Raw genomic sequence first — 14,053 nt, 5'->3', positions numbered from 1 at the left:
TTGACTGTATGAGTGAGGTTCGAATCTTTTAAAAGCGTATATGAATTCTAAGCAGGTCAATGAGGGTCAATTAATGCTCGGTCAATTTTCAAAAGATAAAGTTAAGTCCAATTGTTTATGACTACTTACCATATCGACTGCAACATTACCCAATATAGGACTAACATCATGACTTTGCTGACTGTTTGAGATTTAGAAAGAGACTGTAAAACTCATATTTTAAGTCATTCATAGTTAAGTTAAAACTTAAACACATTGATTACGTAATAAAAATCTGACTTAGCGTGTGACTTCTACATGTCATTTGCAAATAATAGGTTTATCAGATGAGGTGTTGCTCTTTATTATGGTAGAGAATCTAGAGCAAGCTGTATGACCAGAATGAAAGAATTAGTCATAGGTTGACAAATAAATAATACAATTACCGAAACCTTTAAAACCAACATTTTTTTGGCTGAAATCATAGTTTGTTAGAAAGGTGCTCGTGTTAGGTTCAGAATGTATCAAAGTAAGTTTACGAAAGGTTTCACTGTCTTAGTTAAATCTAAATTTCGTGCACGTGATGATCTTGAATGAATATTCAACGGAACATTCGTAATTATGACAAAAACTTTTAAAAAAAAATGCTGTAATTGTGTGCTTTTTAGCACTATAAAAACATGTATATTACATAGAATGTTGTAGTTGAGTGCCTGACCCAGACGTTTTAAAACTATTTAAGGATCTTGATCGGATGTTTGTACACACGTGTTTGTACACCCCGCATCCCATTTTTTAAAAAAAAAAAAGAAATGAATTAGAGTTATCTTTCCTGGATTATTAAAGATTCTTTTGGGGTATTATGAGTCTAGATAAAGTAAGTCACAATTATTTAAGAAGGTATTTTATTATTGATAGACCTCCACAATCGATTTCATTAGGTCCTGAAATATTTCTGGACCGCCACATTTTGACGAATTATTTAGGACCTCTGAGCCATAAATATTTTTTTTTATTTCAGGAGGTCCTAAAATGTTTCTGTACATCGAGAATTATTTATGGACTTCCAAAATACGATTCAGGACCTCCATAAATAATTGTTTTATTTCAGGTGGTCCTCAAATATTTACATGTAATCGAATTGTTGGGTCCAGAAGTATGAGAGGACTCCTGAAATCGTTTAGGACCTCTGAAATAAAGCAATTATTTATGGAGGTTCTGAAATAATTCATGACCTCTATAGGTCCATAAATAATTAAGGACCTCCTTAAATATTGGTAATTTTGACTAATTACGCCTCACATAATAAGGAGATGCCTATTTCTGTATTGTTTTCCCAATTACATGTAGTAAGGAAATTAACAAGCCAATGTAGAAATGTTTGAAGAATTTAATTGGCTTCGGTCCATCACGCATTTTTTTTCAAGACTGCATGCCAAACATGCACTGGCAGCATAATTTACATTTACGCTGTCCCATCCAATCACTGGTGGTAATCCACCAGCTTGGCAATTTATAATGTATTTTCTTTTAAAATGCAAGCATACAAGTATTTGCCTAGGTAGCCGATCCAGGATTTCAGGTTAGTTATAGCGATAGAATTTGATGCTCGATGGAGCAAGAAAGGAACCTTTTGTGAAAAATCAAGATTTTACACAATAGCATCCTGGGTGTCTTTCTTTGATTATACCATGGATAGCTAATGCACCATTCTAAGGGAATATGTATTCTAAATCTGCGTGGGAATACAGTTAACTGCATTAATTTTGTGTGATTTGTAATCAGTTTCATTATTTTTGTTTTTAACAATTAATGGACTAATTTTATTTTTTTCCCACTGTGGCCAGGGGGAGGGTTGTAATCACGCCAAAGTACTTTAACCCCGCAGTATTTTTCGCATCTGTACCAAGTCGGGAAATTCCGGACTCTGTATGTCTTGTTTCGTTTTCACTTTCAGTTTAGTAATACTTTTATGTTACTGGAGTCTATAGTGGTAACTATTTAGGCGTATCTGTGTAAAATGTTTAAGAGCCAGCTGCAGCTTACCCTGCGGTATGAATGTTACCTCGTCTTTCATTGAAGGACCCATTGGTGGCCTTGAACTGACGTTTTTCATCCCAGTGGTGTTGTTGTCTCAATGACATATTCATTATACCCATTCTAGTTATATATTGAATAAATTTTACTTTGGAGAATTACCCCGATTTACCTTAATGAACCCCTGAAAATTCGACTTCCGCTAGATAGTTGTATTATGCATGAGTCCTTTTAAGATATTTTCGATGAATGGCCACAGAAAATGGCAAAAATATATTTTTTAATCAAAATGGAAATAATTGTTCTCGGAAAAAAAGGAAATGGGGTGGTTGGAATCATGCCTACCCCCAAGTCCCTGTGATCAATAATTTCAAATACTAGTAGCTATGATTTTGAAATGTATGCTTTAGTTTTTTTATCCTATACAGTGCATGATGATTGAAGACTTGTATTACAGTATTAAATAAGTTCCTAAACAGTTTAAAATACAATTAGGATTTTAATGTTAACTTATTTTGGAAGGGATACTTCAAATTGAATGCATTACATTGAAATGAAGGTAAGAAATTGACTTGTATTGCATTAAAACTGGATTGCAAAACGGTGTAATTATAAGTTTTTTCCCTTTATTTTATATAGAGACGCAAAAATATCAAACTATGATGCTCATAAAATGCCAATTTACCTAATACCTTTGAAGATATCTTCCAATGCAGAAAATGAATGAATCACTCACCCTGCTTGGATAGTATAGCATTATTTACACCAGTGCCTTCAATAGCATGAACAAAATTTGTTGTGGACAGACATCGATGTATCATATAATAAGAATGGATTTCTAGACCATTTAAATATCAGTCTTTATAAAGATCGGGCAGGAGGACTCCCGAATTCAGTTTAATTTCTTGTTCACAAAGAGTCTCTGATCACATAACCAGTCTTAGTTTTGGATTTTGTGGTTATAGAAATTGAATAGATTGTACATGCAATTGAAACTTTGCAAGAGTTACCGTACTTGATGTTGTTTGATTTGGTTGATTTAAGTGGGAGGTAAATATTTTATTTTCTCAAAAGTGCAGATCTGAATACAGAAAATATCGATTCAAGTCTGATACCGCATTTGTTTTGTGTCGTATGAAAAGATCAAAGGGGAGACGGAAAATTCGGCTAATGTATATTTTGTATTCAGCCACGAGTTGCGTTAAAGGGACTTTGCGCATATTGCATACTGGCAGTATTTTAAGCTGAAGAGTGCTGGTGACTAAACAAATGAGCAGTTGTGCTTGCGAAATTATATAAGCTTCCTATAAACAAGAGGCTACAAGGAGCCTGAATCGCTCACCTAGTTAAATGTTGTCTTCAATTGCAATAAATTCAAAAAGAAGTTGTCTAACAATTTTGACTTAAGAAGACTTTGGTAGGACTTATCATAAGGATCATTTCAGCAGTTGAAAGTTTTTTTCTATATATAATATAGTTTTCATACTGGCTGAAAACTGTAAAAAAAAAAACAAAAACAAAAAAAACAAACAAACAAACAAAAAAAAAAAACCCAAAAAACAAAGAAATTTTCATTTTTGTGATACTTGCTTGTGGATTTGTCCTATAATATAATGCGTCCTATAATAAAATACTATCAGTTCTAAAGAGCTTGAATGACTCACTTGGAAAATATCGGGAAGCTGATGGCCTTATTACTGAATCCCTTGAAAGGAAGTGTCAAACTGAGAGAAAAAAGAAAAGAAACGTGAACAATTGTATGGTAAAAGTAATTAACAGAACCACGATTCTAGCGGAAATCATAAGAATGTAATCCAGGGACAAAGACACGACACAATACATACAAAGTAACAATAGTAAAAAAATATGGTAAAAATCTGATAAGAGCAAAATAAATCAGTTTCCAAACAATAAAACTACATACCTTCAACGAACTTTCCATCAGGTAAAGTATAACATTTTTTCAATTATACCATACTTTATGCTATGAATAAGTTGATTTTCTCAAATATTAAGATTATTTCTAGTGAATTAATTATTGTAAAATATGTTTGTCCCAAAGAAATCTAGCAGATAAAGTATGTTCTGTACTTTTAGAGTAAATAAAATTTTATTTTAAGATTTATATCTTTGAATTATTGTCCTTGAAATCAAATTAAGAAATAGATGAAATGAAAACAAAACACGTGCTCAGCCTTTTGTGTGTAATGTTATTTTTTTTACCAATGTGAAAGTATTCTTAACCCACGTGTATGTCCTGTCGGCAATCTTCGGAAGTAATGGCGAAAAATAATTAGATCAGAGCTATCGATCTTTGATACAAAAACGTTATTTTTCATAGTATTCTGCAGGTATTATCGACATTGATTACTCAAATTGCATTGCTACAAATTTATTTCATTGAATCAGCAAAATTCAGTAGAATCATAAATGTACAAATTTGACAGCTAATGCGGCTTTTTAAGATTTTTCTAACAGTTTGTGTCAACATTGAAGCAGTTTTCGTATTTGTTAAAGGTCAAACTCATTTTCATTCCATTTTGTGCAGTGAAATTATTGGTATTTTGTCTGAATACGCATTTCCACGAACTAGTTGTAATGGGAACATGTGCTCTTGTTTTTTTTGTAAGCATTATTCCATATTTACTAAGAATACTGGTAAAAGATAAAAATATGTTAACTTACTGTAGTATTAACAAGTTAACCTTTTGTAGTGGTAACTGATACTACCTCAACTTCGGTATATTACTTTCTGATTACTTTTCAATGGTTGAACACAAAAATATCAATAATATTCACCCCCCTAAAAACTTGAATCTGCCTTCTAATATGTACATGTAATAGACGTTTTTCGAATGCTGAGAATGCTTACCCCACTAATGGTTTGTTCATGAATTCAAAAGTTCACTGTTTATATGGTGTCAACATTTATTTTTTATGCCTCATTAATGTCTGGTTTGCATTTCAACTTCAAGAAAAAAACTAATTTTGAGTTAGGCAAAATTCCAAATCTCTCATTTAGTCCTAAACTACAAAAAAAAGTACCAAAGCTAAATTTCATTTCTTTTATTCATAAGCTATATATACTGACTTTACAATAACATAGCAACTCTAATGTATATAAAACTTCTCCAACATACATTTTTTAAATAACAAAGAATATCCAAGATGATCAACATTCTTAGAACAAACAGTACAGGGAGAGGCACTATAAAATGGTAAATGCTGAATAAGAAACTGTTACAAAAAATCTGATGTACATGTGAAAACTTGTGGACTTTTCATAGATAAACATTTGCAGTATTATAAATTGTTGTTAACTACAAAATCGTATTAATATATAAAGTGAACACCATACAGTTCGGTGTTAAAATGAAAGTGAAAGTAGATTTAATTTATTCATTATTTTCAATACAAGTTTGTAAAACAATTCCATGTAGCATTAATAAATTCTTCACATCGATTTTTTTTTAATTCAAGCTAATCTCTTACTTGTTCCATTGGCAACTTTTCAAGCTTCAGGTTTGATTTTTTAAATCTTTATAGGGCAAGTTGGCATTAAAAATCAAAATTTACAATTCATTTACATTTTAAATATAGATGATTTTAAAAATGAGGAATAAGAGGTGGGATTCAAGACTTGTTTAAACCGAATGACAAAGCACAATCTTTTTATAGATACACATACTAGATTTACCTTAATCTTTAAAGAATCAAATCATCAACTGACAATTTCTCAAAAGTGAAAACAAAACCTTTTAAGGGATGACCTTTTATAGAAACATATCACATGTTTACCTAGCAAATGCTATTTTTCATGAAATGGCTTTTCTGCAAATAATAATTAGCTAAACTTGACTAAGGTATAAATGCTGATTACAATCTTGTTTTTTTTTCAGGATATATAAAATAATTAAAAAAGCTATATACAGTCTAAATTCAAATACTGTGGTCCCGATGTAAATCTTTCTGAATGAAACTATATAGATAATGTAGAAAGAGACTTAAAATTTGTATTTCCAGTAATAAGCAAATCTGGCAAATACAGACGTGTATGTTACTTAAAAGCTCTCTGCCAGTGATGTGACCTACCAACAACTCAGAACTGTGCAAATTTTGCTTATATTTCTAATTCATAATCAAATTAAAGTAGCCCTAGTCATTTCTTACATTTATTTTACGTTACAAGTTGACTGTGCATGTCTGTCACATCACGAGTCTTGAGTTAGAATGGATAACATCTTTTTCAATTCTCGCCAATTATAAATTTTCTTTTATAACTAAAATACAAAATCGGCTGTTGTGAATTGATTCTTTCTCTAAAGGATGGTATGAGCACATGCATGAATATGGCACAAAACAACCCTTTTAAAAATAACTCAAATTTAAACTCCTTACAACCTAAGCTATATTAAAGTGTAATGAGGTTTCGCATGCTTATTAATGAAGCCAACAGATCGATTCATGCTAATTTTAAACATAAGAAAATAACCTAAATTCAAGACCAATGAAAACCCTTCAAGGTTAACCACTGCAGATAGCATCTTTGGGAAAAAAAGGAGAGGCATGACTAATGAATGGGGTCATAGAGAAAGGCACCATGATTTACGATTTAAATGTACGTGTATACTACCAAGCATCAATAATTAACAATACACAAAATTATACAATGCACACAAAACACAATGTAACAGTAACAATTTGCAAAAATAAAAATTTAACAATAATGAAGACCCATAAAAAAGTTAACATTTCAAAGAATACACATTTCTCAGTACGTGTGACTTTAACAAATTTATTCTAAATATACAATGTACAAGTACACACTGGATAATAAACCTGACTACAATAATTTGTCTCTAGTCAGGGATGTAAAATTATTAGAATCTACTATTGTTTCATCACAATAGTGAACAGAATACAAAAATGTGTGTAAAAAATCACACAAGAGGTAAAAATCACAAATTGTATTTAAAAAATTGCATCACTGTTGAAAAAATACAAGTGTATAGACAAATTTTGAATGTTAGTAATTTTCTTATTTTGACATTTACTGTATTAGTTTTCAATGCCTTTGTCTACAAAATAGTTTCATTTTAACAAAATAAAAAAAAACCCATGGTTATCACAAGAAAATGTCTTAAAAATTTTGTAATCCTGTTCAATTTACATTATTTCAACCAATCCTTCCCATTTTAAAGAAAGCCAACAAGATATAATAGTTATTCCCTTGAGAACTACATTTGACTAGTAATATGTTCCTATAACATGGATTTTTCTAGAGAGAGAGAGAGAGGTATCTAAATGTATTCTTAAACAATCATTTGCTTAAAACCCTGCTGGAGAAAATAAATTATAACATGAAATATTCCTATTGGAAGACATTTGATATACTTTGAATCTCAGAAAGTATTACCATTTATTAAACATAAACAGACTTTAAACCCAAAATATACACACTGAGACCTCGATTTCCCTACACACCTCTTTAATAACAAATGCAATATTTTCTGAATTTAAAAGCAAATATTATTAGAAATCATTTTTTGTGTACATGCATTTGTATTTCTAGTATTTCCAATTATATATACAGAGAGTAGGAGGAAAGGCAACTGAAAAAATCAATAATCAATCTTGGCCAACACTTTAAAGTTCAATAATTTTTTTTATTAGGCCAAGAAAAAACTACCTGTGCTTCCACTAAAATGCTCTACAAACTAGGTTCAGTTGGTAGGCAAATCTTTTTTCTCTCCAAATGATTATGACTGGTATGTATTGTAGACATATTCAGACTTGAGTAGTGCTTGTCAAAAAGTTGAGAAAAAAAACTTTAGGGTAAGCAGAAACACAGGTATATTATTTTCCATTATAGAATTAGAAAAACAACATGATTCCATATACACGTAGTAATAACTAAAGTCAATAACATACAATTCTCTTGTCCCCTGTACAATGCACCCATAAAGACCCTGGTAATGATTTCTCAGAACTAATTTACAAGTCACTTCTTCAACGTTTTAATTTTTCCACAATACTTTCTGTTACATATGTAGAATGTACAATGACATGTACCACACGTATTGTTTCCATGAAAAAACAGTAGGTCTTAATATTAAGTATTTGGAAGTGTTGACATTCAAACATATTTGTATCTATGCTTTATTTTGTTTGTACATTATACACACTCATAACATTATTCCTAATTAGGACAGATAAAAAGACTATAATTGGACACATATCTGCTGAAGATTTTAATAACTATTACCATGACAATCATGTAGTCTATGTTGCTATTATCAAAACAAACAACACATATTGCATTCAAGTTGTTCTGAGAACCCAAAACCAGAAGTTGACTTCGGGATGAAACATCATGTTCTTGTTTTAGAAGCACAAAATGATGTTAGTACAATTACACTGCCTCATTCATCCCCATTTTGTTGTTCCACGTCTCCGTTCACACAATCTGGATCAACATCTGTACTGTAAGAAGTACCTTCCAGTTTAATTGTCTTTTCTAACTTTGTTGCGGCTTTTGTTTCGTAATGTAATTTAATGTCTTGATCTGAAGGTAAAGTTTGAATGAATGCTTTGGTCTGGTATGCAATTTGTAAATATTTCCACATATTCCTCAATTCTTTGGGGATCTCATAGCCTTTGTAAGCCTGTAACAAAGTAATACAATCTTATATTAAATATTGATTTAAAGGGTTAGAGAAAGATAATAATGATAAATTGGTCTGATGTGGAGCATAGAAAGAGATATATAATGGCTGATTACTGACAGTAGTACACTGTATACCACTCTGTGGGTGGTAACCTGCGATTAGTTTCTTACTGAAAAAGATTACAATTTAGAGAAAAGTTGCATAGTAGGTTATGCCCATCAACATACAAAGAGTTCTTTTAAAGAAATCTTGATAACCAATAATGCTACCGACTACCACTTTCTGAGAGGAGTACCATTAATTTGGTGACCTCTCACAGTATGCCTCTTTCTGAACTGTACATCATATACAGAATATTAGGCAATTGTTGTTGATACTGGCTTAACCATGGGTATCTAAGGTCGAGTCTGTTACAAGTTTTCCACATGTCTGGTTTTAAACTAACCTGTAATTTTTGTACCAGGGCAAGTACACTAGCACTGTGACAAGCATTATTGATTTGTGTACATCAAAGGAAAATGCCACAAAATACTGATAAGTACATGGATCAACAACTTTATTGTTCTTCCGCCTGACGGAAAAATGTAATTATTGTTGCAAATATGGTATCAGCATAAAGGAATTTATTTTGGTACTGAATTAGTTAAATGTGACATCCACAATTTTAACTTGAAAGTTAGTAGAAGCAGTGGAGGTGCAGTACTCTGCAGTACCATCGAATCTCCAACTTTTTGAAGGGCACATCATTCTGGACCCCAACCCGACATATTAATATCCAAATGAAAAAGAGGACGGTTGCAGGGTCAGAGGAAATTCGGACTGGTAATAATCTAGACTTGTTTTTATTGGTCTTTTTAATGCTTAATCTAGAGACCATAATTATGCAGAAGTACAGACAAAATCTTGTCTTAATGTTGATTGAAAGCAACTATTTTCTTTCTGTAGTGTTCAAACATTATTTGTAACCATGGTTCAAGTTCCTTGGTTACTTCTATCCCAATGACGCTCACTTTTCCATATGAACAACTAGAAGTTGCCCTATCATATTAAACATTGCTGATACATGTACATGTTGCAATCTTGATTTTGCTCATGGAAAAACACAAAAAAAAAAACTAGGAAACAGAGAGAGAAAAAAACGGGAATTAATGGGTAAGGTCAAGAAAAACAATATTTTCTGCCTGTTCTGACAAAATTCTGTAGCTTTTGATACCAAAGGTTTTGATAAAAAAGAAAAAATTCCTACTTAAATAGGCAGAAAAATGATATTTTGATCAGAGTTATCTTTCTTAGATAACAAAGTCTAACAAATCCAGAAAAACTATCTCATATTGTACATGTATTTGACCAAAACAAATATTTCTATCAGATGCTCAAGTCAAAATAAGGAACACTAAATGTTCTAATCCACAGCTTACCCATAATAATGTTTAATATATGTACATGCACTTTGTGTTTGCGAAAATCGTAATACTGCAAGTGTACATATACAAAATGTAAGGCATCAAAAACAAAAATTCTATATATCCCCCAACTCTGTTTGCAGATTGTATATAAATATGGTTTATGAATGAAACAATGAAGCCCATAAAACTTTCACCTGACCTACATGAACCCCTACTTCTTCAGAGTTCCTATTATTTATTGTTTCCTAGGAAACTCACTTCACTTGGTCTTTCTCAAGTAGCTTGAGTCCTGACCTGGGTTTCATAAAAAATCTCTCATATTAAGATTTTTTTTCAAATCTCAAATGCCAAGTGATTTTATTGACCAAAATTTGACAGTGATTCCAAATGAATTTTTCTTCCATTGGTTATTTAACCAATAATCTTGTAATCACTAAGAATTTGCTCCAACTATTACTGGACGAAACAAAATTTTACTGGGTATGGACCTTCAGTATTGCTGATCTGAGGAGAACTTTAATTTGATACTCTAAATGAAACTGAGCCGTGGTCACTTTCATTATCATGTTCATTTTGCATGTATTACCTTTCCAGCAACTCTGATGTGTTGCAGTCGTGACAACAAGACTGTATCACTGTACGAAAGTGATGAACCACACAGGAAAGTTGTCTCCATCTCTCCCAAGTAACCATCAATATTCTTAAGCTGAGCAGTCAACTTCGTGCCATCATCATTAGGGTTTTGTAGAAATAAATTGAATTTCTGAAATTTATGAAATGTACTTAAATGTATACAAAGCAACATACAAGTACAAAAAAGTTTAAAGCTTGAATTATTAATGCATTTAACCAACCACTTTTCCTACAATGTACCTGTAAATTTGTTTTATCTGATACATACAAATGTACACTTGTAAGTTTTCCAAGTTCTGTTTCTCAAATTTTAAACTTCTAACCCAAGGACGTCCATTGTTCACAACCTTGTGTGCCAACACAACATTTATGAGCAATAATATATAATGCAAAGATCACATTCGAGCCTAATAATCTCCCATTAAAATCCAATATCTTGAAAACAAAATAATATTAAAGAATGGCAAATAGTACTATGTAAATATAATTTAATTCTCCCCCCCATAATGTATTATATATATATATTGATGTCATTTTATTAAAAGAAATGTAGATGTTTCAATTTCATACAATATCAAGAATTAATTCTTCAAATCATGAAGTACATGTATAATCATTGTTTGTAATATAAAATCAGCTTATCTTGATTGTTTAAAACAAACAAATGTATGTACATGTTACATTTATTTCAGAAATACATTTGTGCTTGAAGACTACACATAAAACAGTGTTCTAGGAAATGAGGAACTTGGACAAATTCCAAACTAGAACTAGTTATTTGAAATTTTCCCACAATCAATGTCAATGCCAAACTTAGTAAATCCCGTCAGAAATCATGTTTTAGTATCTATATGAAATGCAACAAGCTTCACGTAATAACTTTCCCTCACTAAAATTTCACTTTACTTTCTTCAGAAGAAAAGAAATGGATATCCCACTGTACAACCCAACACTGCTTAATTTTTTTCTTACTTTATAAACATCCTCAACATATCGAAGCGCTAACTGGTTCTTGGCTTCAGTTCTCTTCAACAATGGTCTGCTGATATTTACACTTTCAAAAAACTTTTCTACTTCATCAGCGTCATCAAAAACACAGTTTGAGATGTCTTGTCCTTTTGTGTCTCTTCCAGATACTCCAATAACAATTGGGAAAGTTTTACTCATTGTTTTGGCCTTGAAGGACTCTGGTAGATTGTTAGCAGGGACCGTGTATACTTGGAAATGAACATCTGACTTTTCTGCCAAAAGATGTGCCACCATGAACCACTGCTGGCAAATTGGGCATGAGCCTTTACTTTCCCCATCTCTTACTGAAGCCTGAAATCATTGAGAATACAAGCATCCATTAACAAAATAAATACATTTTTTTTATACTACGTTCTTTAAATACACCCAAACAAATATATATTTACTATTGCTTAAGTTTTTCTGTAAGTTTCAATCTGTAAGGTGTTAAAAACATACAAATATTAATTGAAGGCAATTGAAGCTGTCCAGCTGTCAAATACTGCAACGTTCAGTAAGTTACAAGGGAGTTAACTCAATCCGCCCAAATCAATGCCGTAGTCAACTTCGTAATATACTCCGCACTATCCAACAATTACAAAATAATTTTACAATTTGGTAAAATACAAACGACCTTTAATAAACTGAAAAAGGGTGAAAATGTGTGTTATAATTTACATGTGCATGGACACCAATGACAGGTGAAAGTATCGAACTTGCGCCAAAACTTGACCATGTTTTGTTGTAAGATTTTAACTACCAACCTTTATATACAGCTCAAAATGTGGCTTATTGTCTGACACGGAATCATTTGCAGAGTTGTCGTCACTCATCTTCTGTGAGAATTCAAGAGTGCGATGAAAATCCACTCACTTTATCACGTATGACGCACAGGACCTCGCCCAACGGAAGTAGCAGATATGTTAGCACATGCGTAATGGAAGGGGCACCTACCGTCATGTGACAAGAACATTAATCGGCGGGCAATTTTAAATGTTTCATGGTGTATTCAAGTCCTGTTTATTACGAAGTCAGGACAAAATAAATTCAGTAGTCATGCGGTTTTTTTAAAACCACATTTTACAACTCATTATGTCAAAGTCAATACCATTCACGTGACATATGTTACAGAAAGTAGTCAAATGATAAAATCGTACAGACACTTTTTTCAAGTTAGCCTAAGTTGGCAAGGGTTCAAATTTACTTTCAAGAGTGGAAGGTCCTGAACTCTTCCAAAGTTGATATCAATAGCCCACTTCAAGGAAACCAAAAGTCCTCAATATAGTGCCAATGGAAAAGATTGAAGGCCCAGAACCCAGGTAAATAAAATGTAAGAAGTCCTAAATCTGAAATTGAGTCATATACCTCTGACCACCACTAATTTGAACCCATAATTTGGTTGCTTAGTTACTCCTACTTGTAACATATGAGCAGGATCATCAAATATCCTTTGAAGGGGTATTGAGGAAGTAAGGGAACTACCATTCAAACTAGCCCCCACTAAAAAATCAAATGGTTGCTACCTTATGGAATAATGCAGTCCATACCTTTTTTAAATCCATCAATATTTCCTATAAAAAAAGAAATTTGTTTTGTTTCAATGTGGATTTCCATGACAGAAAACTTCCATTTGCATGTTCAAGTGGTTTTCTGACAGATTTTATGGTTTAACAACCTATGGCAGATATTTCATGCATTTCAGAATGAGAGCGATTTACCAATCAAACAGACCCTGGATTGTTCTAGTGTAATATGCTGAGCCAGATTTTTTTATTGTGCTAGTTCACAGAAGCAACAGCCTGGAAGTATGCATGCCACCCAACTTGGACACATATTCACAGACACTGAGCCAACCAGTCCTCTTCCTTTCCCCTTTAAAAATACCTCATGCTGGATGGAGAAGCAGTGACTATCAGTTGTAAAGTCTTTGGTATGACTTGGCTATGGATCTTACCTAGAAATCATGTATTCAAGACAAGCAAGCTACCCTATGTAGCTGAGACCACTGAGGCTGTTAAGTTTTTGTTTTGGAGTTTGGGTAATTAAACAATAATAGTGGAAAAAAGTGCATATAAAGTATAATACCTGTAGTAGAATTGGTATTGGTTGGGAAAATACATGTAAAAACACTACAAAATACTTTGAGCCAGCTGGCACAAAAACGAGAATATTCCACTTCAAATGGAATTTATCATGTTAAATCTTTAAGTTGGATTATATCTTCTAGAAAGTGACCTAATATTTTGTTCTTCCTTTATGCAAATTTACATATAATGTCGAACCTTCTGATAAATTTTATGAAAATTTGTAGGGTTTTTAAGG

At 32.2% G+C, this 14,053-nt stretch overlaps 1 protein-coding gene across 1 annotated transcript; it reads right to left on the bottom strand.

Annotated features, from left to right (window-relative positions):
• Positions 1 to 5,067: 5,067 nt before the first annotated feature.
• LOC148613704 (chloride intracellular channel Clic-like) lies at positions 5,068 to 12,644 on the bottom strand. The gene is made up of 4 exons (XM_088587229.1): positions 12,496 to 12,644; positions 11,696 to 12,043; positions 10,677 to 10,853; positions 5,068 to 8,681 (listed from the first exon to the last, which is right to left on the bottom strand). The coding sequence occupies exons 1-4, from the start codon at positions 12,562 to 12,564 to the stop codon at positions 8,439 to 8,441; spliced, it is 837 nt and encodes a 278-aa protein (XP_088443355.1). The 5' UTR covers positions 12,565 to 12,644; the 3' UTR covers positions 5,068 to 8,438.
• Positions 12,645 to 14,053: the final 1,409 nt, after the last annotated feature.

Source organism: Perna viridis, chromosome 6, assembly GCF_037379345.1.
Source record: "Perna viridis isolate PV_CMFRI_1.1 ecotype Kerala chromosome 6, ASM3737934v1, whole genome shotgun sequence".
NCBI lineage: Eukaryota > Metazoa > Mollusca > Bivalvia > Mytilida > Mytilidae > Perna > Perna viridis.
The sequence above is the reverse complement of the archived record's forward strand: the minus strand, read 5'-3'. Positions and strand labels throughout refer to the sequence as shown.

What these genes read in the sequence shown, in the direction of transcription:
- LOC148613704 (XM_088587229.1), bottom strand. Translation starts at nt 12,564, where the DNA reads ATGAGTGACGACAACTCTGCAAATGATTCCGTGTCAGACAATAAGCCA. An exon ending in ATTTTGAGCTGTATATAAAG is followed by an intron (nt 12,044 to 12,495) that starts GTTGGTAGTTAA and finishes CAATGATTTCAG; the next exon opens with GCTTCAGTAAGAGATGGGGA. An exon ending in ACATCAGAGTTGCTGGAAAG is followed by an intron (nt 8,682 to 10,676) that starts GTAATACATGCA and finishes ACTTTGTTACAG; the next exon opens with GCTTACAAAGGCTATGAGAT.